A 25,003-nucleotide genomic window follows, 5' to 3' on the forward strand; every position below is an offset into this window, starting at 1 on the left:
TTACTGTAATGCTAGCTACCTGTAGCAGAAATTTCTTATTAAACTAGCTATGTTTTTTGTTTAATGCTATGCATCTCAGTCTAGGTAAGAACAGAATTTCATAATCATATTCCATTTTATTAGCTTTTGGAAATTTAATATGAGTTGACTTTGGTATATACATGTATATTTATCTGGTAAGCTGGACTGGTAGAGTCCAATTTTCAGAAAGGTCTTATCTTGGCCTCCAGTTATGTTTGTGTTGTTGAGTGTAAACATTTTTTCAAATGTCACACTTACGTGTAGAGTTGGTAGATTTTATTACCTGGGTGCTTGGATGTTATGACTGCTTATTTCCTATGCACTAACTTTCATATATAAGTTCCCCAGGTATCCCTCTAATATTTTACTCATTTTGTACTCTTTGTACTGGTGTTACTCAGTTTTGTTCTTCACTCTGAGAAGAAAGTTCATAATGTGAATGTTTTCTTTTAAAGGGTACTTTTTTGGTAATAAACTGAAGAAGTTGGGTTTTGTGCACTTTTCCATGTTATTTACAATTCCAAAGTGTGATTTTTCAAAAGTGCTCAGTTGTGGCCCGCCGTATTGAAAAGGAAAGGCAAATGGAATGGAAGCAGTGCAAAACTGGTGTTAAACAAGTTTGGAAATGACACATTCACGTTACTTCCAAGTTGTATATGTTGAGTGTACCATAAACATATGCATAAAATCCAAGCAGACTGTTTCTAGGTCTCACAGAAATGGTTTATGATATTGAGAGAGGAGATGGAGAATATTTTTGTCTCTTCAGTGGCCATGTTTGCTCCATTTTGCAGTGCATGAGACATTGTTTGCTCATCAGAACAACCATTTGCAATATATAATTTTTTATTTTCTGTAGTTGTTGTACTTAATTACTTTGAAAGATTCAATCATTTGGATAAATGGAAAACTAAAAATCTTGACTAGAATGCAGAGTGTTTTGCAAAAATACAATGACAGGGAAACATGAACTGTCAAAATACACAGACCAAAGTTTCTAAAAACTCTCAATTTTTACAAGACAGTAAAAATTGTTGATGGGGGAGACAGGCAAGAAAGGAGTTTCTTTTGTCTAAACTTCATAAAAGATTAGGCTGTCAAAAAATTGTGGTGCCTAGCTCCTAGCAGGAAATTCAAGGGCCAGAGTTTGCTGCTCAGTGCACATAACTATGGAATAATTGTCCAGAGAGGAACCAACGGAACCGACTTTTTCACTTTCTCAGTTTCAGATCAAAATCATCATGAGTTTAAGATTATGATTTTTTAGTGAAGTCAGTATGTCTTTTACTTTAGTGGTTTGATAGAATACTGAAGTTTGAGGTATATAATCATAGGATTGGGAAATTTTGAGGTATATTCTAATTTATTGAGAATAACAGAAATCCAAAGATTTTATTTCTCAGAATGGCATAGAAAATTCAGTGTTTAACTGAAGAAGGCATAATTCCTGTTTTTATTTATTTTTTTAATATTTCAATATATAAGCTTATTCTAAAAAGTTTCTTTCCATCTAAGGAAATCAAATAATGTTAAGAGACATTAGAAAATATTTTCTATTCTTTTTGCAACTTCCTTACGTACTGTTTGCAATTATGTTCAATACTCCCTACTACATATTATCTGCGTTTCCCTCAGAGAGCAGATAATATCCATCTGAGAACACAAAGCTCCAGCTGAGTGAAACTGAAGTCAGAAATACTCTGTAACTCTCTAAAGTCACGACTTAGACACTTAAGATTAGCAGACAGTTTGAAAGTTTGGATGCTTGTCTTGTCTGCCCAGATAATGAAACATTGGCAATAGCTGTATTTCATGTTAACCATGTTAAGGGCACAACCCAGCTCCTGCTGCTCTTGGGTCAAGACTTTGGGAGGCAAGTACTAAACTTTTTGCTTTGTGAGCAAGGGTGGTGTCATAGTGTCTGAAGATGCTCTGGTAGTAATATGGGCTCTAACTGGGCACATTGCAATGTATAGGCTAATCTGCATTTTCAGAAATAAGAGACTTTATAAGAATTGAAGTATTCTACAGGAGCAGCGTTTTCAAAACAATCAATGTAGTTTCTTTTTGATCTGATATTTTAAGAGAGTTTTGAAAAATTAGGAATTATGTGGCATCAGACTTGGGTGTTTATGTTCTTGAAGGTAGTATGATGAATTGGTTTTCCTTCAGTTTTAATATTTGGGTTTATCATTCTACAGTTTTTAAAAGTTTTGAAACTTTAGAAGAGTTAGTGAAAAAATCCTGTTTGTAAAGTTGGACATGTTTTGAAAAATTAGAATGGACTATGAGATTTTCTAATTTTGGACCTTTAAAAAAGGTGAAGTAGTAAGGTAAAACTGAATTTTAAAAATCTCCTCAAGTTACAAAAACCATTTTATTTTGAATGCTACAAAATGGATGTGCTTCAGTATTTTGGTTTTCCATGTCTTAATCCACTCTTTTCTAACAGAACAGTTGATGGATCACATATTCATCCAAAATAGCTGAGTAAGGTAGAAATGAAAGGAAATACTGAATTCTGAATGTAATTGTGAATGTGCTCTTTATGGGGAGTGCCTAGACAGGAGAATACAGAACCCCGGAATAAATGAGGACAGGATGCTGTTCTTTGTGGAAGTGTTGTGTCAGTGACATTCTGGGTGATGGTGGCTGAATTCAAGCAGGTGTGATGGATCTGAGGGAACAGATGAAAGGCAAGATTTTGAAAGTGTTTTCTGTATTTTCTGTGCCTTTGAACAGTAGTGTGTATTCCTGAAGGGTTACTGTTAGTGCAGCTGTGGTTACTGTGAAATATAGGCAGTGAAATACAAGAGTTGTAGGCAGAAATGGAGATGCAACAGTTTGGATGAAAGGCAGAAGTATTTGAAAGAATACTTGAATATCGTCTTATTCAGACAGTGCTCTAGATCTTTAAAGGATTTTTATATATTAATAGTACTTTGGAATCCATTTCTTTATGTTCAGTATGGTTTTGGCTGGTTTAGCTGCAGCAATGCCACTGTATTCAGGGATGTCTCTGTCCAGACTTCCATGTTTTCCTCTGTATTGGCATTGGTCTGTGTAAGTGTTTTCTTTGTGGAGGTTACAGTGTCAGTCCAGAGCTGACTAATAGGATTGACCACAAAGTAAACCATCTCACAGAGACAGGAAATCTTCTTTACACTAATAATTATTCTGCCCAAGTACATATTTAATTGAACAAATTATGTGCAACTACAGTAAACTATAGTGTGTTATAACTTACTAATATAATTTATCCATATTATCTGTGTTTTATTTTATAGCATTTTTTTAATCATGTTGTTTTTCAGGAGAATATATGACTGTTATTGCAATTATAGTTTTTTTATTATTTGCTTTGTCTCATTTTTGTTTCTATATTTTTTCACTGAATTGTTTTTCCTTTAAGATAATTTTGCAAAAGTCAAAAGTATCCTTTGTATGTTGGTGCTCTTAACTACTGAATTTTGGCTACATTTTTGATACTGCATGAAAAGTATAACTTGAAATGCTTTTCCAGTAGTTAGGTTTAGGGAACAATGACATAAGATCATGTAAATGGATACAAGTATAAAAGCATAGTATTTAATTTTTGTACTGGTGGAAGTTCTAGCAGAAAATGGATGTAATTTATAAAATTAATCTATTTCCCTGTACACTTGAATCACAGAACCACTTCAATAGATTTTCCATACATATTCAGTTTATAAAACAATAAAGTTATATTAATTATAGTTGTAATATATGCAGCATTATAGAAAGCCTTTATTGTACATTATGAAGGGCCTATATGTCAGCACATTGAGGGGATGAGATAAAGGACAACACATGCTCCCCCTCCCTTTTCACGTGTTCTTTTTCCTTTTCTTCCTCCCCTTTATACCTCTATACAATTAAATTGCTGTTGCTCTAACATCAAAACCTGGAAAGTTCTAGGTAGTGCACACAATGTGTTGATTTTCCTCCATTTCCAAGGCAGAATATGACAGGTGAGGACCCTTGGTGCATGGTGGGAGAGATTCTGTCCCTCTTAAGTTTGCAATATCCTGTGATAATTTATTTTCCCTTGTAAAATGGAGCTGAAGCAAGCTGAAGATCTACTTTTATTGTGACTAGGTCACATTCTGACACCCGTAACACTGAGCTCTGCAGCCCTGCCCATGCAGAGTGGCAGGTAGAGTGCAGCTGCTGCACCTTGCAGAAAGCAGGGAACACATCAGACAAAACCCGTGATCCAGACTGTCAAATTTTCTTATATATCCTCTTCCTTTGATGTAAGAACAGATTACTTCACACATTTTATAGAACAGATTTCTCCAGCATCTGTGCATGCCAAATAATCAAAGAGGGTGGCAGAAGCATCACCACAGTGCCTATTTCCATGCTTTGGGTACATTTCTGATAGAAGTGAGTATTGAGTAGTAGTTTCTTTCTATCATTTTCAATTAGATCAATAATCTCAGGAAAACTGAGCAGAGGCAAAGCAGATTCCAGTCAGTCAGATGGCTGTGACTGTTGTGACCTGCTCCATGCTCCTGTTCTCCCACTCACCAGCCCTCTGAGGTATCAGCACATGCTCCTTTTCCTGCCCATGCCCCACACTCTGTACCAATTCTGTGCCACTCCATTAGCTGTTGCCCTAAGCTGAAAGTGAGGAGTGGTTGCTTGGAATTTGCAGCTAGTCCAGGAATTTGTGTTGCCTGTACTCCATGTAGTCTTGATGTAGCCACTGGAGGCCATAAGGTTGTACATGGTCTGAAGTGTTACAGCACAAAAATGTTATAAATGCATCTATATATGCAGTTTGCTAAACTCTCTAGAATCCATTTCATGCAAGGGTTTTGTGTATAGATTGTACCTTCCCCTGTGTAATGTTAATACCAGAGAGCACTTTTCATTGTTTTCAAAGTATTTAGGAGCACTTTTCATAGACAAGTCTTAAAGTAGCAAAAAAAAAAAGATAAAACCTTTTCTTTTACTGACTTTCCTAAGCAACCAAAGCTGTCAGTGTGTGAATTGTACTTGTTTCTCTCTGAATATGCATGTACAATCTCCCTGAAAGTGATTATCAACCTTAACTTATGTTTCCAACCCCACTTTTAAATCACACTTTGCCTACCTGTTCTTTTTGTTACATGTTATTTCTAAATCTATTGTAAATGTTGTCTATAGACTTGCAAAGAGAAATTCTTGCTCCTGGGGAATCAGTGGTAAAATTCCTGCTGACTTCCCTAAGGCAAGAATTTCCATCAAAGGGTTTTGATATGATTTGGTAAGAGATTTGCAGATTTAATTTGTGCATTGCCTTAAAATACTTTTTGTTAGATAAATATGTTGTTGGTGTAAAGCTATGTTTAAAGTAATAGTCATGTGTCTTTGTTTTTACTTTTGGTCTTTTAGTTTCCAGCGTGTTGTCCTTTTTGGTTTTGTTTTATTGCTTTTTCTTTAATTTTGCTTACCAGAGCCAAAGCCTTAGTAGAAGAACAACGCCTTTTGTTCCTAGGGTTCAGGTAAAGACTTCGTCTGCCTGACAGAAACTAAAGTTGTGGGTTTTTCTTTGTTTGTTATGGAAAATGCATAGTAGGAAAACGTTACATTGTAGTCCGTTTTCCCATATTTTGAGTGTGTTGCTTTAAACCATATTAACAACTTTCATGTCATCTTGTGAGCAGCTTGTAAAATTCTGCATGGGGGTTAAAATATTAAATTAAAATTTAAAGAGACAACTAGTTTTTGTTTGCTGTCTGCCTAATATTAAACTTATACAGGTTTCAATAGCTATGATGGCCATGCATCCCACATACAAAATTTGTGTACTGTTTAAGCAATAAATAATTTTGTGCTTGAGTTTATTATATAAAGATTAATGTCTCTTTAAATCATTCATAATCATTACTTAACATATATTTTTTGCATTTTCCACATAATAGTAGCGCCTTGAGTAGAAGACAGGCAAAAAATTTGTACCTTGTTTAAATAAACAAACTTCTTGTGTATGAAACTTAGTTCTTGTCTTTTTAAGTACATCAAAATAACCAAAACTCTACTTGAAAAAGAAATTAATTTTCCCATTGTCTTACTGAATTTATTTAGCTTTGATATTCTGTTTAGGTACAAGTTGTTTGCCTTTTTTTTTTCATTAGGAAGCTCCTAAGATACTATAGATTTATGCAAAAGTAGGTTTTACTATGTTACAATGCTTATCTTGCTTTGCTGCATGTTTTTCATTTTTTTTTAATAAGTAGAATATTATCTGATTTTCTTACAAAATATCATTATGGAGATGTTAATCTTTTCTGTGGCAGCTTTATAAATGTTTTTCTTTGATTGATTGACCAAGATGTAAAGAATGATCTAAGTGATCAGAAAGAGACGACTGAATTTCATTATGAAATGGAAAAGAGATCATATATATATATTTATAAAGGAAGTCTAAGTAAGACTGTAAATAAGACATCAAATATGACTCATTTCATGAAGCACGATTTTTATTCACAACATAGTGTTCTCAGAAATATTCCTTACAACTGCTTAAATACAAATTCAAAATTAAGAATTTTTAAAGAAAAAAGAGATTATAAAATAATTCCTTGATCGTATGATTTAAAGTTAATATATTATGTGCTATTGACATAAACTGGCTTTGTATGAAAAATGTAAACCATCCTTTAGCATGATTAAGAAAGTTGGATTCTGCTCATGATAATGAAATAAGAGGCGTACAATTACAAGTTGTTAAATAGTTCATAGAGGTAAATATTACATATGATATAAATAGTTTTAAAATAGTTATTTTCTTTTTATATATGTGTTAAATAAATTTAAAAATTATATGAGTTGATTGTTCAATTTAAAAAGGAAATCCCTGCCTGAAACCTGCATGTTTCATGAAATACTGTAATGTAGAAATAACATGTAGTAATTTCTTATTTTAATCTCATTATACAAAATAAAGACATAGACATAAAAATTGTCTGTTCTACTTAGACTAATATTCTCTAATGAAAAAAAATATCTTGCTCAGATGATTATGGTAGTTGAGAAAAGAAAAGAAGTGTCATGTTTGCTAGAAAATATCTAACAAGAGGTGAAAATGTTTAAGGCTTACTCGCTCAGCCCTTGGATGGATTTTCTTTTTATATTGTAGGTAAGAATTGTCCTTAGCTCCAGTTTTGTCTCTACACAATCAATGCCTATGGAGTCCCTGTGGACCTAACAGGTTTTTTTTGCAGAGCCTAGTAACAGTCAACACTAAACATGAGGGTTTTGACAAGAGTTCCTGAAGAACTCCAAATTATGACCTTGGCAAAATCTTTATGACTAGTCTGAAACAAAAAGTCATCCATCTGCCCACTTTTAGTAGTGATAGTAGATAGTTTTAAAAGATTAATGTTAGATCTATTTACCATGCAGGTTGCAGAAAGAAGACGAATTCTCCAGTGGTCTTCAAACAAGCGTATTAGAAGCAGTCTAGCAGCAGTGCAGAACTCTGGTTACTTTTTTGGCATGACAAATTCACTAAATCAGAGCTCTGAGCTGCTGTTTATGGTTGTCAGGAAGTATACATTTCATTGTGGGCTGTGGTATAGCTGTGTCTGTAGAACTCCATAAAAGAATGAGAATCTCCAAACATTCTGTTTATACTTATTTGTTTCATTGCTCTCAATAGGAAATGCATATCTTTATTCTTCCTTGCATCTTCTTTACTTGTTAGTCTGAAACTGATCCTCTCTGGCAAAAGCTCCTCTTCCACACTTCCCTCCATGTCAGTCCATTCCTCTTCTAGCTCACTGGATGATTTCATAGAATCATCATTATTTTATTGGGGAGAAAAACACTCAGTTTCTTGCCTATCAACAGCCCTCTGAGCTTTTACTAATTTTACAGTACCTGTAAAAGTGTATCTTTATTTCCAGAAATTTTAGATTCAGTTTAGCATAGCAATAATTTTCTAACTTGCAGAGTGATGTTTTATGAATCTTTGTAGTGAAAAATCTCTTCTTAAAATTGTGTTTTCTATGCACTATCTCTTGTTTACTTGGCAAAGCATTCTTTTGAGCCAGAGTTGCCTCTGGGTTTTTTCTAACTTCAAAAATTTCAATCATCCTTTTGGCTTTAATACAGAACATCAATATGTTAGATCATGTATAAAAATATGTACAAGGTAAAACCACTGAAAAAGAGATTTTAAAAAGAAATATAGATTAGGGCAGCCTAAATACTGTAATTTTCTGGCCTTTATATTGTACAGGCTTTTCCATTTGACAGCATTTTCTTGTAGTTGTTCAAGCATATCAGACAGCAGCTGAAGCAGAAAGCAATAGTAGTTTAATTTAGCAATCCTCAGTACTCAGGATTTTTTAGAGGTATGTTTAACAACATTCAAAACTGGCCTCAGCTATGCCAAAGACATCACCACCTCAGGGGCAGTTTCAGCATCTATATAAACTTAAGTGCAAGAAAATTATTACTGCAAGTATTTTTAAAAATAATCTGAGACTTTTTTTTCAAACAACAGATCCTACTGGTATATCTTTTGTTTCAGAATAATGTGAGAAAGAAAAGTACTATATAATTTTAAAATAATAATAAACACAATAAGCATCTATGTAGGTTACATGAAAAATCATAATGAGCAACAGAAGAAAAAAAAAGTCTGGCCAGCTGTCTCTAAAAGCCAGTGATGTTTGAGTAGGTTGTAGTGGTAAAAATCAGCTGTAGGGCAGATGGTCTCTCCCAGTGGCACAAGTTTTTGCTCTTTTCCATGAGATTCGTGAAGTAACCCTTATATAACAAAGAAAAAACTGTAGAATAGGATTTAAATCTTCAAATATTCTCTGTTTCTAAATCTAAGGTATGACTGAAGATATGTTTTGCCTGTGTGTGTTGTACATAAAACGACATTAGAATTGCATAGTTGAGCAAGCACTCAAACATTCATGAGACAGGAGTATAGGAAGTGCAACAACAATATCATCTAGGTCTTAACTGATTCCCTTATGCATATGTATTAGAGTAGGGTTTCTTATACATGATTACTTCTTTTCTACACTCTGACCTCAGTCAGTGCTCTAAAATTTTAACTGAACATGAGATCTAATAGAAAAAATGAAATCTAGTAAACAGAATTTATGTCCTTAATTTATATAACTTATACTAACTTCAAATAAGTTTGAGATGCCTTGAGGAAGAGCTTTCACTTGTATAGTTGAAGGAAAGATCTAATTACTTCACTACCTGCAGTGAATGATCAACCCAAATAAAAGACACCTAAGCCCATGAACTATTTCAAACTAAGGCTGCTCTAGAGGGTGAGTCGATTCTCCAGGGGAGGCACCTTCTACTGAGGCTGCAGAGGACCAACTTTACCCACTCTGTGATTCTATGAAACAGGAATGCTACCTAGATATACCAGATCCCTGCATCCTCACTTCTCAGAATGCAACACCAGCAGTCAGCTTTTATATGCTGTTGTCTGTGTAGGAAGCTTATTCCAGAAACAGGACATGTGCTATTTAAATATTGTTTAAACTGAAGAGGTTGAATCTGTGTATCAAAATAGTGCCTTTATCATCAAGCTATTCCACATCCCATACTTCTCTGGAGTACGAAGTCTCATCTCAACCTGAGATACTCTTTGCCTGGGAATAGAAGTGTGGTGTTATCAAAACATGCTTAAGTTTAGCGTACCAGGTTCCAGACCTGATACCCTAAATGACTATTGCTCTTGTATAGACCACTACTGGTTAAAAACCAGAAGGAATGAAACTGGGGTCAGATCCACATCTCTATTGCCTCCAATCATCTGATTCCAGAATTCCTGTTTCCTGCACTCTGTGGCAGCCTGTCTCAAGGAGTGCAGCAGATGCACCCCTCTATGAATAACAGAACATCTCAATGCATCTCGGTATCAAGCTGCACTGAATTTAGATGCCTGCTTGCCTGAATGTAGGTCACAGCAGAAGCTTAATAAAGCATTAGGTGCATATCTGGCTGGTGAAGGAGCCCAGGGAAGGAAAGTGTATGAACATGTGTGTGGCTAATTAGTCTCTGAGACTTTAATGCAAAATGGGAAGAAATTCTGAAAGTATTCAGGCTGCACCACTTTCTAAGTGAATCTTAAGTGCCTACATCCTAAGTAATCTAGGCAGACAAAGTCCCATTCGAGAAGGTTTTGTACAGGTGTTAGTCTCCACATAAGCATCAGCCAGCATAACTTTTTATGTATTGTATCTTATGTGTTGTTAGATTTCCCTTTCCTTCATTTAGATCAGGATTGCTTTGTTGAAGTTTCTTAGATGTTCTAAGCTTATAAAAGTGTGTGTGTGTAAAAAATCTTGTTAGATTTTTGTTCATCCCAGTCTCTCTTTCAACATATTTTGTGCCAGTTAGCATGGTTAGTTCTTTTGTCACCTCATAACATTTCTCTCATTCATTCTAATTTTGCCCTTCTGTTAATCTCTGGTCCCTGACATTAGTGATTCCATTCTTCCCATGTTTCACCAACAAGTATCCTGTCTATTTTACTGTAATTATAAAGCAGTTTTTTATTTCTCCCTTCCTCCTTCTTCTAATCCCATAAGAATGCAATCCCATTCTCTCCTCTATGGGCTTCTTTGACCATTCTCTCACAGTTTCTTCCTTTCTTCTCCTTGATCATCACCCTAGTCAAATGACTGCTTGGGTTACAAGTACCTGTGCTGTGAATTGGAGTGCTAGCAGTGTGACTACAGGAGAGAGCTTTATGGTCTTAATTATGACTCCTGACTTTTCCTGACAAGGCAAATTAAAGGGCATTACAGGGAAAATTTGCTCATTAAGTTCAAGTTTTCAGGGTTTTTTTTTCAGAATATCAAGAGAAAATTAGAAGGTATAAGTCAATGCAAATTTTGAGCTCTTGTTCCAAACTACAGTTATTAAAGCATCTCAATGAAGTGGTGTCAGATGATTTCAGTTTCTGCTTAAGTAATTCTCTAAATATTTTGACTGAAGTTTTCATGTAAAATTTGGTCTGAAACAAATATAGTGAAGCAACATTTAGCTTGCATATGAACACATAATTCTGGTTGTATTTTTGGCACCTATATCTAGATGATTTCACATCTATCAGTCACATTTTGTCATAGTGCCTGTATCACAAATATATTTCATTCTCCTTAAGGAAGCAAATTTTCCCCAAAAAGCAAACACAGAAGATTGTCTTCAGTGCTAGTCCCCTTGAGATGTGGGACTAGCCAAGTCTGTGTTTTGCTTCAGGAGTCCTGTGGAAGCCAGTGGGTGGATACATTTAGTGTCAAAGAACATTTAAGTTGGCTTGCACTTCAGAGGTCATTAAAACTGTACTGTTAGTACAAAGCTTTCTGCTTTTGATCTAGAGCTGGATGGGGATAGCTAGAATTTCAGATAATTCTCAGTCTAAAAAAAAATACTGTCAAAGCCCCTGGCTTGAAAGAATGTAGGAACAACATCTAAAATTCACACACAGAGGAGTAACTACAGGGCCCTTTAACTATAAACCTAACCTATAAAGTTTGTAGCAGGGCCAATGACAGGGTAATAGAGGACAAATATCCCATTTTTAATAACCATTCAAATGGTTGGTGGCTACAGGAATTGCAAGGTCTGAAGCAGTGGATGAAGAAGTACACTGCCATCCATAATTGAGTTGGCGTGTCTTAGTGTAATCTCACTTAGTGAAGTATTAGAAATGGCAGAGAGCTAAATTAGCCTCTTCTTTATGGGTTAAAAGTCTTGAGAATTACATCAAGACCTTTCTTTAAGAGACTGAAATGTTGAAGATGGGGAGCTGTGATAGCAGATGAAAACATTGTCTCTGAAATTGCGTGAGGTGGTTTCCACAGAAAGTGCACATTTCCCTGTTTATGTCTGCCTTAGCTAAGGGCATATTCATGCCTAAAGGTGTATTGCCCGGTTAAGTGTGCAGCTGGGCTTTATCCTCTCTGATTCCCTTAAGTTCAGGCAGGGTCACTGTTTTCTTTAAATGTCCTAGTTTGTCCTGTCTCAGGCAAAGTCCTCATGAAGAGAGCCTCCTTAGTAAGCTGTAGTTAGTGATACTGCAGTGCTACCACCATGTAAAGGCTCCCTGGCTGTTTGCAAGGCTTTGTTTTGCCCTAACTGCACCATTTCCCTCTTCTGCAGTGACTGCTCTGATGTATTTGCAGTCAGAATTCAAACTGAAATAGCTAAATAGCAGCTTGTAATAACTGTAGTGAAAAAGGATAGAAAATCAAGCCTTAGACTGGTTAATAAAAATTTCTACAAATGAATAATAGTGGTTTTTACCTTGTTACTGAGTTGAACTATGAAGAAGGTTGGACTACTGAGCCTCTCTTAGTATTTAAGGAGTATGTTTAAGTATGATTTCAGAATAAGTGTATATATGTTGAAAAATACTAAGTGATATGACATATTTATGGGTATATCCCATAGTCTCTTTAGCACAACAGCAGATGAAAAATTTGTTCATTGTGCATAAACTCCTCAGAAATGTATATATATTAATACCATACATTAGTAATGCAAGTAATACAATATAAGGGAGAATAATCCTAATCAGAGCACCATGTGAAAAACAATTAGTGTGAAATAAGGTACTTCTAGTACAGGGTTTTAAAAAAGGAGTAACTCCTGGTATATGCTGAGCTATTACAAGATTAACTTATTTTTATTCTTTGTTATAAATGAAAAGTAGAATATAATATTTTCTGTTAAAATAACCAATATAAATAGAAGCTCATGAGCAAATTGTTTTTAAGGATTAATATACAGCTTCATTGTAGAAATGAATTCACTAATTAATATTTTCTTCCTACAGATAAAACTGTGGTATGACAAGGTTGGTCATCAGTTAATAGTGACCATACTGGGAGCAAAGGATCTTCCTTCAAGGGAAGATGGGAGGCCAAGGAATCCTTATGTTAAAATTTACTTTCTTCCAGACAGAAGGTAGGGTGAACGCAAAGACAAGGGATATTTGAATAAGAATTTGTCTGGTACTCAGATGACATGAACAGCTGAGTTTATCAGTCATATTTACAAGGAAAAAAGCTTACAGTGTTGAGTTCTTGGGTTCAGCATGCTGTGTAATAGCAAGGTGTCTTTGAACACTAAGCACAAACTTGCTTTCCCTGGTTATATTATTAAATACTGAATAGAAAAGGAAAGGTAAACATGTATTTGCATGGGGATAAGTTATTTGCAAATAATGTTATTAGTGTTTTATAATGAATTTATTTCCTTATGCCAGTTATTCTTCTCTAGAGCAAAGAAAATGCTGCACAGTTGGGTTCATAAATATCTTGGCTGATGAGTCCAGCAGTTTGGTTTGCCCCACCTTTATACAATAAAGCAGTAACAGGTTTGGCATCTGAAACCCACAGATTTCTTATCACAGGATAAGTGAGTTGTGGCTGAAGGGGACTCAGCTGCGAGTTCCCATCTGCACTTTGAAAACTTCCCCTAAAGCACAGAACTCATGTTAATCCGGATGATATCATATATGCACTAGTAGGAATAGTAGGAATCCTATTCCTGAAAAGCTCCTTTGATTCTTAGTCCATGATATTCTGCATTTCAATTTAGATGTTGGGAAGAACAGCAGAAGAGATCATGTGTTCTCCAGCTGATTTTTTAAATTGATATTTCCCCAGATTGTGTCAGTAGGGGAACATGTTTACCTTTATTTTATAATGTACCTACCAAATAATTCAAAGATTTAATGTCACTTAAAATAATAGATCAATGGATTGCTGAATCTGTAGAATAGGATGTAACTTGTATTTTTACTTCCTTTGCTTTTCCAAAAAGCTAAACTGAGAAGATGCTAGCTGTCTCCAGTACCATTTAACTTCAGCAGGAATTGAAGCTATTTAGTATTTTGGAAGACATTGCTTTCCTGTTTTCATTGTATCCCATATGTTGACATGCAAATTTTCTGTGACTCCCTAATTTGCTGTGTTATTGATGATTAAAAGGTTTTGGATAGATTTTCTTGTGCTCACCAATATTTGAATTGTTGGTTTAGATCCCTAGTTTATTCAAAGTGCTGTAGTGTGTTTGGAGCTGCTGAAGCTATGCTAAACTGAGAATCAGATCTCCTTCAATTATCTTACCTTCTTTTTCAAGAGTAATGAATAATTAATTGGATAAAAAAAGTGTGTTCACGATGTTTTACAATGTAAATTGTAATAACTAAAAAATATATTGACATTAAATTTTATTAATCCGGAATGTTTTTTTCCCACTTATGGGAAGTATTCAGCACTTTTCTTTAGTTGTTTTTTATGTTTATGATCAGCAATGTATCTTATAGAATTGTGGGTTTTTTTCTGATGTGGAAATTCATTCTTCTTTCCTTAGACTTAAAAACTAAGTAAACAACAGTATATTTCTTGTGTAGTAGAAAGAAACATGCTAGAGGTAAAATACACTTAAGTAGAGTCAAGCATTTAATTAGATGAAGATGCTAAATTCTCTTCGATTAAAGAAAGTTCATGGAAAAATGTTGTACGATGTAACTTATTTCAGTTCACAAGGATAAAAAAATCTTGAGTATGCTAGAAATAATTTACGTGTTTTAAACAGTGTGCCTACAAATATTTTTTCTTAGGTTAGTTTTTGATTCAACTTTCAAGTAACAGTTTAGAAATACAATGACTTTATTACAATTGCAAATATACAATAACAAATGGACTGTATCTGCATTGCCTATTAAAAAATTCTCATAAATTAGTATGGCAGCTGCATTATGCAGCAATCAGCAGGTTTAAAATAAGCATTGTTATGAGGACTCTTGTCAGTATTCTCAGTAGGAGGAGTGTGGGTGTTTTCCAGTGAAAATTGTTTCACTCAGAAAATATTAATTATTTCAAGTAGAAATGTTCTGCAAAAGACATTGCTTTCAACAGCACCCTGGAGCCAAGCCAAGGCTGCCAGGACAGCCTTGCCTGGAGACCTCACCTGGTAGTGCAGGTCCACCTTCAGCCTGGGTGATGCATTGGAGTGACCAAAGAATTTGGAAAGCTGTTTTGAGAACAGTTTGTTCCAGTGTCGCTGGAAAAGAACATGTAGCTCATTTTTGGAGGTTCTGGTTTCCCAGGTGGATAAGGAGCCCTTAGTGAGGAAAACCCTGCACTGTCCCCCAGCTCCCTGACCACTCCTTCGTGTGAGCCTGCTGCTCCTCCGTGCTCTGCAGCTGGAGTGAGGCGCTGTAGGACTGGAGCTCGAGTGAAGCAGCTGGCTCATTTGTCTGAAATGCAGGAGTTTGCTATGCCTAGTGTCGTCTGTGGAGGTGTTCTACTGTCAGGCTGTGCCTTGTGGAAATTTCATTTATGGAAGTACATTTTGCTTTAGGAAATGCTACTTCCAAAATAAAAGAAAATACACCCAAAATCATATTAAAACACTTGTGGTTTTTGGGGGACATATTAAAATTGGAATTGACCCATAAATTTGAAATCACCTAACTTTATTTTTTAATAGGAGCTTATGAATTATCCTCAACATATGCACTGACTTTTATAATAAAGGAAAATTCCTGCTGTAGATTTTAGTACCCATGATCCTATAAGCTGAACTGCTGATTTAAGATTTCCTATTTTCCGTTATATACTAATTGCAGTTTAATAGTGTTTTGAACATATTTAATATTTAACTGTTTTTTTCAGTGATAAAAATAAAAGAAGAACAAAAACAGTAAAGAAGACATTGGAACCTAAGTGGAATCAGACATTTATTTATTCTCCAGTTCATCGGAGAGAGTTTAGAGAACGAATGTTAGAAATCACTCTCTGGGACCAAGCACGAGTTCGAGAGGAAGAAAGTGAATTTTTAGGAGAGGTATACAAGTATTGGTAGTTGCTATAGAAATACAGTTGCTCACATATTCATGTAGAGATACAGTGTTTTCGAAAGAATTACTATCTGTGGAAAGCATGGCTGATTTAATAGTTTTATGTTTTCTTTCACTTAGTAGTAACTAGCGATCTCACACATATCACATAATCCTAATATGAGATTTTTTTTCTGTTTTTTCTGTTTTAGTAACAGCATGAATGTGGTTTCTCAATTTATAATTGTTCATTTAAATCCATATTATACATAGTTGTATTTTACTAGTACTTTGGAAGGTTACTCATTAACTTATTTGAATGCTATAATTGCTCTCATAAGGTAATAAGAGTTTTGTGAAAGGCTTTTCTGTATATTTAGTATTTTAAAATGCACAAGACATTCTTTCATATTATAGTAAGGTTTTTATATAACTCCAGACAAAGTCCTTAGCAATAAGAGAATAATAGAATAAAATCTATGTCTATTTTAAAATCTGTGACACAATGCTTTCCTACTTTTAACCACTCTTTCTTTTTTAGATTCTTATTGAGTTAGAGACAGCATTACTAGATGATGAACCTCACTGGTACAAACTTCAAACACATGATGTCTCTTCATTGCCACTTCCCCATCCCTCACCATATTTGCCGCGCAGACAACTCCATGGCGAGAGTCCCACACGGAGGTTACAAAGTAGGTTATTAGTTTTACACACTGTGTATAGTTCATTTGAATTAATCAATAGTAAAATCTATTAAATTCTTGGAAATGGAAAGCTGACCAAATTTTTATGTTGTTTTGTAGCTGTTATGAATTATATAATTTGTGGTTACTGATGAGAGTTTGACATGCTACAACGGGTATCAACCACTGTGCATTACACTATTTTTTTCTTATGAGACAACTCAGTTCAGATCCTCAGCTCGAGTAAATTATCTTGGTTTTTGCAATGTGCTCTTTTTATCATGCTCTTTCTTTTGTATTATGTTCATAATTTCATTGTTTAAGCAAAAGTGGATTTGCAAAACCTCTCTCTTTAGCTCATACTTCTTAAAGTAACCTGTATATAACATCGTATGAAGATAAATTAATGCCATGGCCTGTTGCCTTGCTTTGATACTATTTTATGTGCTTAGATTCACAAATGGAATTTCTCTAAAAATTCTACTTTGTAGAGTTTGTTATACTCGATCCATCGTAGTTATCAGTAGATGTTTTGAAAAGAAAGAATATAAAATGTGGCATTAAAAATATATACATAAGAACATGACAGTAAAGGGGAAAAAATCTGGTTCTTCAATACTTCATGGTTTCTCCACTTTAACTGTTCAATACTGTCAGTGATTTAAAGCTCTTATTCACTGAATAAACTTTATACAATACCAGTTGGCAGTCATATTAAAAAACTCCAACAAATCAAATGAAACAACCAAATTAATAAAACCCCCACAACCCAAAAGACACGACCACCACAAAAACTCAACAAAACAAAATCCCCCAAACAAAAACGGCCCCAACAACACAAAGGAACTTCAACAACTGAAATCCAATTTCTAAGATTTACTTGGAGTTTCTTTGAGCCAATTGTATGTGAGTGTGTGTGCATGTTTCACATAAACTCACAGAAACTGAGGTGTGAAGTCATGAAGTCATTTCATGTGTTCTATGTAGAGTTTTTATTAGATAACCCATGGTACACAAGTATTGCAAGCAGTTTGTTTTGCTTATGTGCACTTGATGGTGAGAAGGATTAAAATGCTCCATATCATAATATTCTGAGATAGACACACTATACACTGCATAGCGTTGAAGTTGTAAGACTATACTTGTCAACAAAAAGGGGAAAGAAGTGATAGTTAAAAGGTAATGAGTTCTATTGCAATTCAATCCTCTTCAATATACTCATATATCATGACTCTTATTTAACTAAAGGTTTTTAATTATACTTCTTATATGGTTGATGCCATCTTTTAACACATTTTAAGAAGTTCAGTTTCCATCTACAACTATTTTTGCAGACTGGTTGGCCTCTTTGTATGTGAAGTTAGTGAAATTCTGGTTTTCAGGAAATATTCAAACAAACCCTGCCAATAAACCCTGCAAAAGTCCTGCAAACAAACCCTGCTTGTCTATCAGAATTTCTGCCTGTGCAAAAAATAACTGCCATTAAGAATGAATTTATGTTTTATTTTTTAACATATTTAGTAATGTTTGAGTAAAGATCTGTTGGATGATACTGACTCAAAATTTGAAAGACATTCAGGTTTTTTTATCTAGTAATACTACTATGTACTAATAAGTAATAAAAAATAGCTAATAAATACTAATACTAATAATGTGCTCAACTGAACAACTTTATATGCTTGTCTGTAAATATAGAGGAAAGGACTTATCAAAACTTCTAGTTTGGTGAAATACTAAGATCTGGTATAGAAATCCTGCTTTTCAATGAAGATGGTTTAGCCTGGCTGTTCGCAGAGCACTTGCTTTTCAGCCTCAGGTTCTAAAAACTTCAATGAAGTAAGCAATTTCAGATGTTCGCTATTATTGCTGGAAAATTCACATATTCCTACACTAAATTATCCTATTTCCTTTTCTATGGGGATAGGGACCCGATAAGAAAGGATTTTCTCTAGTGGCCTGGGAATATATTCATGTCCTGATTCCTTGTGTATCATAAAAAAATTTCAGTTTAAACAGATAGTTTTAAATGTATATACAGAACAAAGTATCCTGGAGTTATAATTCTTGCTGTCTGGGATCTGAAAAGGTATACAATTGGAAATTTAGCATCTGATCAGAGCTCAGCTATGGCAGCAGAATCCATTTAGCAGTGGGAAAATACAATTTTTCTTTTATTGCTGTCACACCTCTGAAATGGAAATAAAAGTGCTTCTTGGTGTCTAAAAAGGTCATGCAATATCCTACTGAGAGATCCAGTACTCAATTGGACAAGGCTGTAAACAATGCAGTGTAAGTTGGCCAAGCCTGAAACAGGCATTGCACCAGATGGCCTCCAAAAATGCTCTTCCCAATCTAAATGTCATCACCAAGGGACTGGTGAAGGGGCAGACAGCACCTCTTAAAAGTGTTTGCCTTCACAAAGTAAAATATTTATTCTGTATCAATAATGCAGAGAAGTCTAGGGTTTTTACTTTTTTTTTTGAGGTGTCAAAAGAGTATGAAGTGGAACTTAATATATTAGTTTCTTGTATCTGAAGGTGTTTTTGTATCTTTTAATAACATTCTTGTATATGATGAAACAGAAGATGTTATCCAGCAGCACATTATGACAACGTGAAAAAAAATCTCTACAACAAGGCGTGTCTAGCATGTTTGTCAATGTTTTTCAAAGCACTTCTTAGAACATGTACTGGGCTGTTATTAAGCAGGCTGATTTCAATTTTTGGGGCTGCAAAATCGGAAGAGTTCAGTCCTCCTACCTTTTGTTCTTTTCTGCAATGCCTCTATAAAATTAATGAGTACAATATGAAAGACTTTATCGAATACCCTCAAATGAGAAATGACAGGAGAGATATTTTGAATTACAAGGTTGTTTTATGTTTGTATAAATACACATTGCACATCTAAGCTTTTTCATTTTTATGATTGCTGAGTAGTGATAAACACATACATTTGAAGACAATACTTAAACGTTGCTCTTCTAAAGGTAGTTTAAAAGAACCGCCTACACTTCTATTCTCTTTTTAATATCACTGGATTGCAGTGTTCCTGAAGAAGAGCAGACTGTCAGCCCTGAAGAGTGAAGTTGTATTTACAGATTGCCAGTAGCAAAGTGCAAGCTTCCCACAGAGCCCCATATGCTGGTTTTTTTAGGAACCAGCTTTCAGAGACAGTAGCTTAGTTTCTACATATATTTATCTCTCCATATCTTTGAGTGGGCAATGTGTTGTGGTACAGACTGATCTAAGTCAGCTGTCCACCTTCTCTTTCCCAGTCCTCTGATCCATACATTCCATTAACTTCCTAATGATAAAGAATCATTCCCATACTTTCTCCTTTGTGTTTTTGACAGATATCTACTTAGAAACTGGAACTAATATAGAACATAGGATTGTGACTTACTAGCTCTTTCAGCTAATTATATTTCAGATTTTCATAACCTGATCCAATGAGTATATTTTAAGCTTTTCTTAAGTGAAATGTGGGGTAAAGAATATTTTCATTATTTTACTTATTATGTTCAACTTTCAAAGTGAATTTTTAAAATTACCTCATTTTCTCTAAAATTTACCATAAAATCAGCCATACACTAGAATTCCAGACAACATTAACTAGAATTACAGCCAAACTGAAATTCTTTTATATTGCCTCTGAAAAAGATTGTAACCAGAAAATTTAAAATAATTTTAGAGAATATTTAGGAATTCCCATTGTTGGTAGGTTATTTTTCCATCTCATATTAGCTAAGAATCTTATTGGAGAATCCATACAAAATTGAATGTGCTTTGGGTGCTGTGTTCATGGTTGTTAGGATCACTGGTGTGGAAGTTATTGTTAGTATTTCTATTTGTTGAGAAATGGTACAGAAATCAAGCAAGGTTTATACCAAGCAAGGTTTATACCATGGGATTGTGTATCTAAAATTAATTCCTCTCCATGAGCCCAGAATATAGAGATAGAAATCAAACTGGATATGACACATTCTTATTCCCTCTTTTACAGTTATAGCCATGTAACGTGAGCATTTGTGCAGTGTGAGCTGATATTATTGAATTGAGAAATAATATGGGGTTATTTTTTATTTTGGAGAACAACAATTTTTTTTAGTTTTGTATTGATGCTGAATTTGTTTTATAAGAAGATTTTGTTTTATTCCAAGTGTTTTAAGACTTTCCCAAATACTTAGGACTGAAAAGTGACACTAGTTGTCAGATTCTGCAGCTTTAAAACTAAGCTGACCCAATTATTGATCTGCAGCCCACAGAGAGTGCAGTGTACAGTGTGGGGAACAGCTAAATGTGCAAATGAGAAGAAATGTGAATATAAAACTCAGATAGTAAACCCAGACATTTTCAGTTCTCTTCTTGCAGCATAGGCCGTTACAGCAGCAGGTCTGCACAGTTTTTAAATACCATGAGAATTCACAATATGGTTTGAAAAATAAAAAAATTGTATTTCGAGCATCCTCAGTAAGGGAAGAGTAATAAATCTGCAGGAGATAAACTCTACTGAGAGCAAGATCTCAAAGATTTTAGAAATTACAATGTTTGCAAATCAATATGTAGAAGTCCAAAATTTTTTTTTCAAGATCTGAAAACCAGGAAAAATCAATGAAGATAAAAAGAAATGTAAATAAAGACACTTTGGAGTAGTTTTCTTGTAAAGGGAATTTTACTTTCGTTACTTTTAGAATGAAATTCATCAATGACTCCATTCGTTGAATTTCATGATTCTCTAGGCCCATAAAAAATCTGGAGAGAGAGAAAATACAGTAATGAAAATTTAAACTGGGGACAAAATTTGACTATAGCTATGTTCTAAAAAAATCTACATATAGTCTGCAAAAAGCTATATATAACTTTTTTTTTCAAATTTTATTCATTTTTTTGGATGGGAATAAAGAAAATCTATAATGTGTATATGAAGTGTTTTGAGTAGAATGAAAAGTTTTGTCATCGTTTCAGCTTTTGACTTTTTACATTTTTTCATCAGACTATATTTTCTGCATCAATGCTGAGACCTAACGTGAAAAAAATTAACAAATATTAAAAAATCAAATTATTATTATTAAAAAATAAAACTGATAGACTGAATTAAAAAATAAAGAATCCCATTACTTATTAATTTTTGAAAAACATTTTTAGAGGGACTCGTCATTTCTGGGTGCTGACAATTTTTATTTTTTGAGGTTCTGTGGCTCTACCATCAGATCAAGGTGGAATGTCATAACTGTTAATTTAATCCCTCTCTTCTATTATTTAAATGGCAAAGCTGTCAAGTCTATATTGTAGAACATCAGGATATACATTTCATAGTACCAAAATCATTAAAGTTTAACAATTAATTAAAAATGTATCGGAATCTTTAATCTGTGAAATATAAAAATATAAGCCCCTGTGAAATGATGGCCAATCTTCTTCCACTGAAAATTATTCACTTCCTTGGAGCTCTGTAGAGCTCATTTTACTGCAGAATCAGGATCTTGCTGGCTCAGCAATTTTTTGTTAGTTTGTTGTGAGTTTGGTAATAATTTTCAATGAATGTCACTGAACCTTACTTGAGGAAATTATAATGATGCTGTTCACAGGTAGGTAAGTGAATTGCACTTAATGGAAACATGCATCAGTGACTTTTTTCCCAAATTATAATATGGAGCATTTTATGGTCAATGGCACAGGCCATGATTAATTTATTATATGAATTTTACCCTAAAGAGAAAAAACAGCAATTAATTTTCTCTTTCATGTTTTTCCTTAGTTTTTCTTTTAATGGAGCACAGGCCTTGGGCATGTTATCTTTGTTTGCATGCATTGATATTTTGTTCACAGAATATGGATATATATACACCAGTATTATATTTATTGTACATTTATTATTTATTTATTATATTTTATTGTACATCTATGATTTATTAAATACTTTAATTAAAAGGTATTTAACATGATACAGGGATGTCTAAAAAGGCCTTAAACGATCAAACTCTTTTTCTTTTTCTAATAAAAGAAATTAATTTAGGATATTAATTTACTAAATTGTAATTAAACTACAAAAATACTTAAAAACCTGTTTTGAAGCAGTTTAAGGGAATTACTTTATTTCTCTGGTTACTTGATAAAATTATATTATTAAACTATTCTTCTGTTCTGTAATGAAGTTTTCAGACGGTTTTAATACTATTCTGACTTCTTCCTTTTATATGCTGTGACCATATAGAAACAAACATTGCTTTCTTAGTCCTCGATCCCATTATGATCTCACTAATATTATATTCTCGTGCTCTTCAAGAAGCTCTATGCTTTTAAAAATCTATCCAGCAGTTAAATTCAGAAAGCCCATAACTTTTAACGATATGAATAATTTCTAGACTGTGCTAATCGATTTTATTTTGTGGGCATGTGCATGCTTCCACCTTTGGTGTTTGGGTAACACCTGATGCTGTCAGGGTAAACTAGGCAAAGTTTCTAAACTGCATTTTTCATAATATTGTAGCCAAATGATTGCCATTTTTTAAATGAAATCCATGGCTCGAAAAGATTAGTATTAAGGAATACAGATATTAGAGAAGTTTCACAATAAATCACAGCTGAAAGGTTTTAATTGATGATGAAGAAAACCCTATCATTCACTTTGAAATTATATTGCCTAATGGATCTGGGACATAAAAATGTATTACATTTATGAAGAAACCAAAGTTAAAAATATAGAGTTAGAAATTGTAAGTAGGAGATGATTTAGTAATATGATCCACATATTAAAATGGTTAGTCCCAGGACAAAAAGGGAGACTTGCCAGAAGGCACTTAGTCATCCAGTGAATCCATTAACAGCACTATTTGGCAAGAAATTGAAATTTTCTCTAACACTGTCATATCGTATCGTCTGAGGTGCATTATTTACTTACAGACTGTCACTCTTTTCTGTTTAGTACATTGTCTGTGAGCTTTTCAACTACAAGGAATAAAAATATTCAGAAAATCTTGCTAATAACAAGATATCATTGATGTTATTCTGGCTTTCTGACTTCTTTGTATTATGACATCTTAAGGAAATCATATTTTCAAAATCTCAAAATGCAATTAACATTTCATGTTTCAAGAATTGTCCAGATATTCACATATTATTATTTTATTCAGTTTAGAAAAATTGGTATGATTGTATGGAAAGCTAAAATACATAAACCAGTTGGACTTAAGGAATGAAAACAGTAAATCAAGTATTGCAAGTATTTAATTGTTGAGCTCATATTAGGATTCTAAAATTCACTGGTAACAACAGTATGAAATTAAGGTTCTCATGTACATGCATATTTACTAAATAAAGGCCTAGCAGGAGGAAAAGATTGATTAGCACATCACTTCAGATTCTGTTAAATTTAAAGCAGGATTCCAAACTACATCTTGGGAAAATTCTGCTAATGCTGCAGTGCCAACAGAAGTGTGCAATATTTTTAAGGGTAGCAGCTCATATTGTATGTTTAGCTGAATATACATTTTGCCCATAAAAAGTTAAACTTTTTTATAATTGCTGCCAGAGATGAAAGAATTTGATACTGTAGGCCACACTCCTTCAAAATAATAAAACTCCACAGCTAAGAGAAATTAAACCATAAAAATGCCAATCACTTCTGGATTAACAGTTATACACAATAGCCACAGAGATCTAGTAGAGCATTTCCAGACATTTCCAATTCTGAAATACAATTGCATACTTTTACTATAAGTGTTTAAGGTTCTAATCATCCCTGTTACATGTGTTGATTCATGTATTTTCTTCTGACAGTGCTTCATTTCAATATTTGTTTTCCAGATAAAGGCTTATATTCATATAATTCAGGTAAATTTTCAGCATGCCAGAAGTGCTTATTGCTTCCATATACGTGCAAAATTTAATTTGGTATTTTTTTGGTGTGCTTTTGCTACCTATTGTGCACATACTAAAATGCATAAAAGTTCTTTGGCTTCTCTTGTCTGCTTTTCAGTAATAGGTCTTTTGTTGGCTTTCTTTCTCTATTCTTAACGTCTCAGTATTGATATTGGAGCAATATTGTAACACTATACCTGCTTTGCTTGCCTTTATTTTAGGTAGAGCTATAGTAGGAAAACGGTAGTGAGCTTTATTAACTATACTAGGAAAATGCTATTTTGCTTAAACTGGATTAAAAGGAATGCTATTATATTACAGCTGATTGAGAACTAGTGTAAGTATTTTTAGAATACAGACATGGGGTAAGTGAAGTACTGGCAAAGTCAATATTTACACTGGTAGACATTTTTACAGTTTCTTGGTATAAATCCCCCATTACAAATCCAGCTCTGAGGAATTTGCCTTAATTAAATATAAGTAAATTAATAACATACAGTTTTTACCAACTTAAAATTTGTAGTGCATTTCATTTGGGACTTTTTGCAGTTTTTCATATTAATTATTGGAATCTCTTTGAGAAT

General features: G+C 33.9%; 1 protein-coding gene across 50 annotated transcripts in view; it reads left to right on the top strand.

The window, feature by feature from the left end:
- The window catches only part of RIMS2 (regulating synaptic membrane exocytosis 2), a 447,523-nt gene that overhangs the window by 243,517 nt on the left and 179,003 nt on the right, over positions 1-25,003 (top strand). For 23 of the 50 annotated variants that reach the window (XM_088177854.1, XM_088177742.1, XM_088177747.1 and 20 more), the window contains 5 exons: positions 5,487-5,534; positions 12,860-12,990; positions 15,711-15,882; positions 16,416-16,569; positions 24,339-24,392. In XM_088177854.1, the coding sequence (XP_088033980.1) occupies positions 5,487-5,534; positions 12,860-12,990; positions 15,711-15,882; positions 16,416-16,569; positions 24,339-24,392 (559 nt within the window). The remainder of the gene's footprint in view (positions 1-5,486; positions 5,535-12,859; positions 12,991-15,710; positions 15,883-16,415; positions 16,570-24,338; positions 24,393-25,003) is intronic. The other 27 variants (XM_088177882.1, XM_088177921.1, XM_088177949.1 and 24 more) reach the window with 5 other exon arrangements.

Source organism: Sturnus vulgaris, chromosome 1 (assembly GCF_052056855.1).
Source record: "Sturnus vulgaris isolate bStuVul1 chromosome 1, bStuVul1.hap1, whole genome shotgun sequence".
In the NCBI taxonomy this organism is placed as follows: domain Eukaryota; kingdom Metazoa; phylum Chordata; class Aves; order Passeriformes; family Sturnidae; genus Sturnus; species Sturnus vulgaris.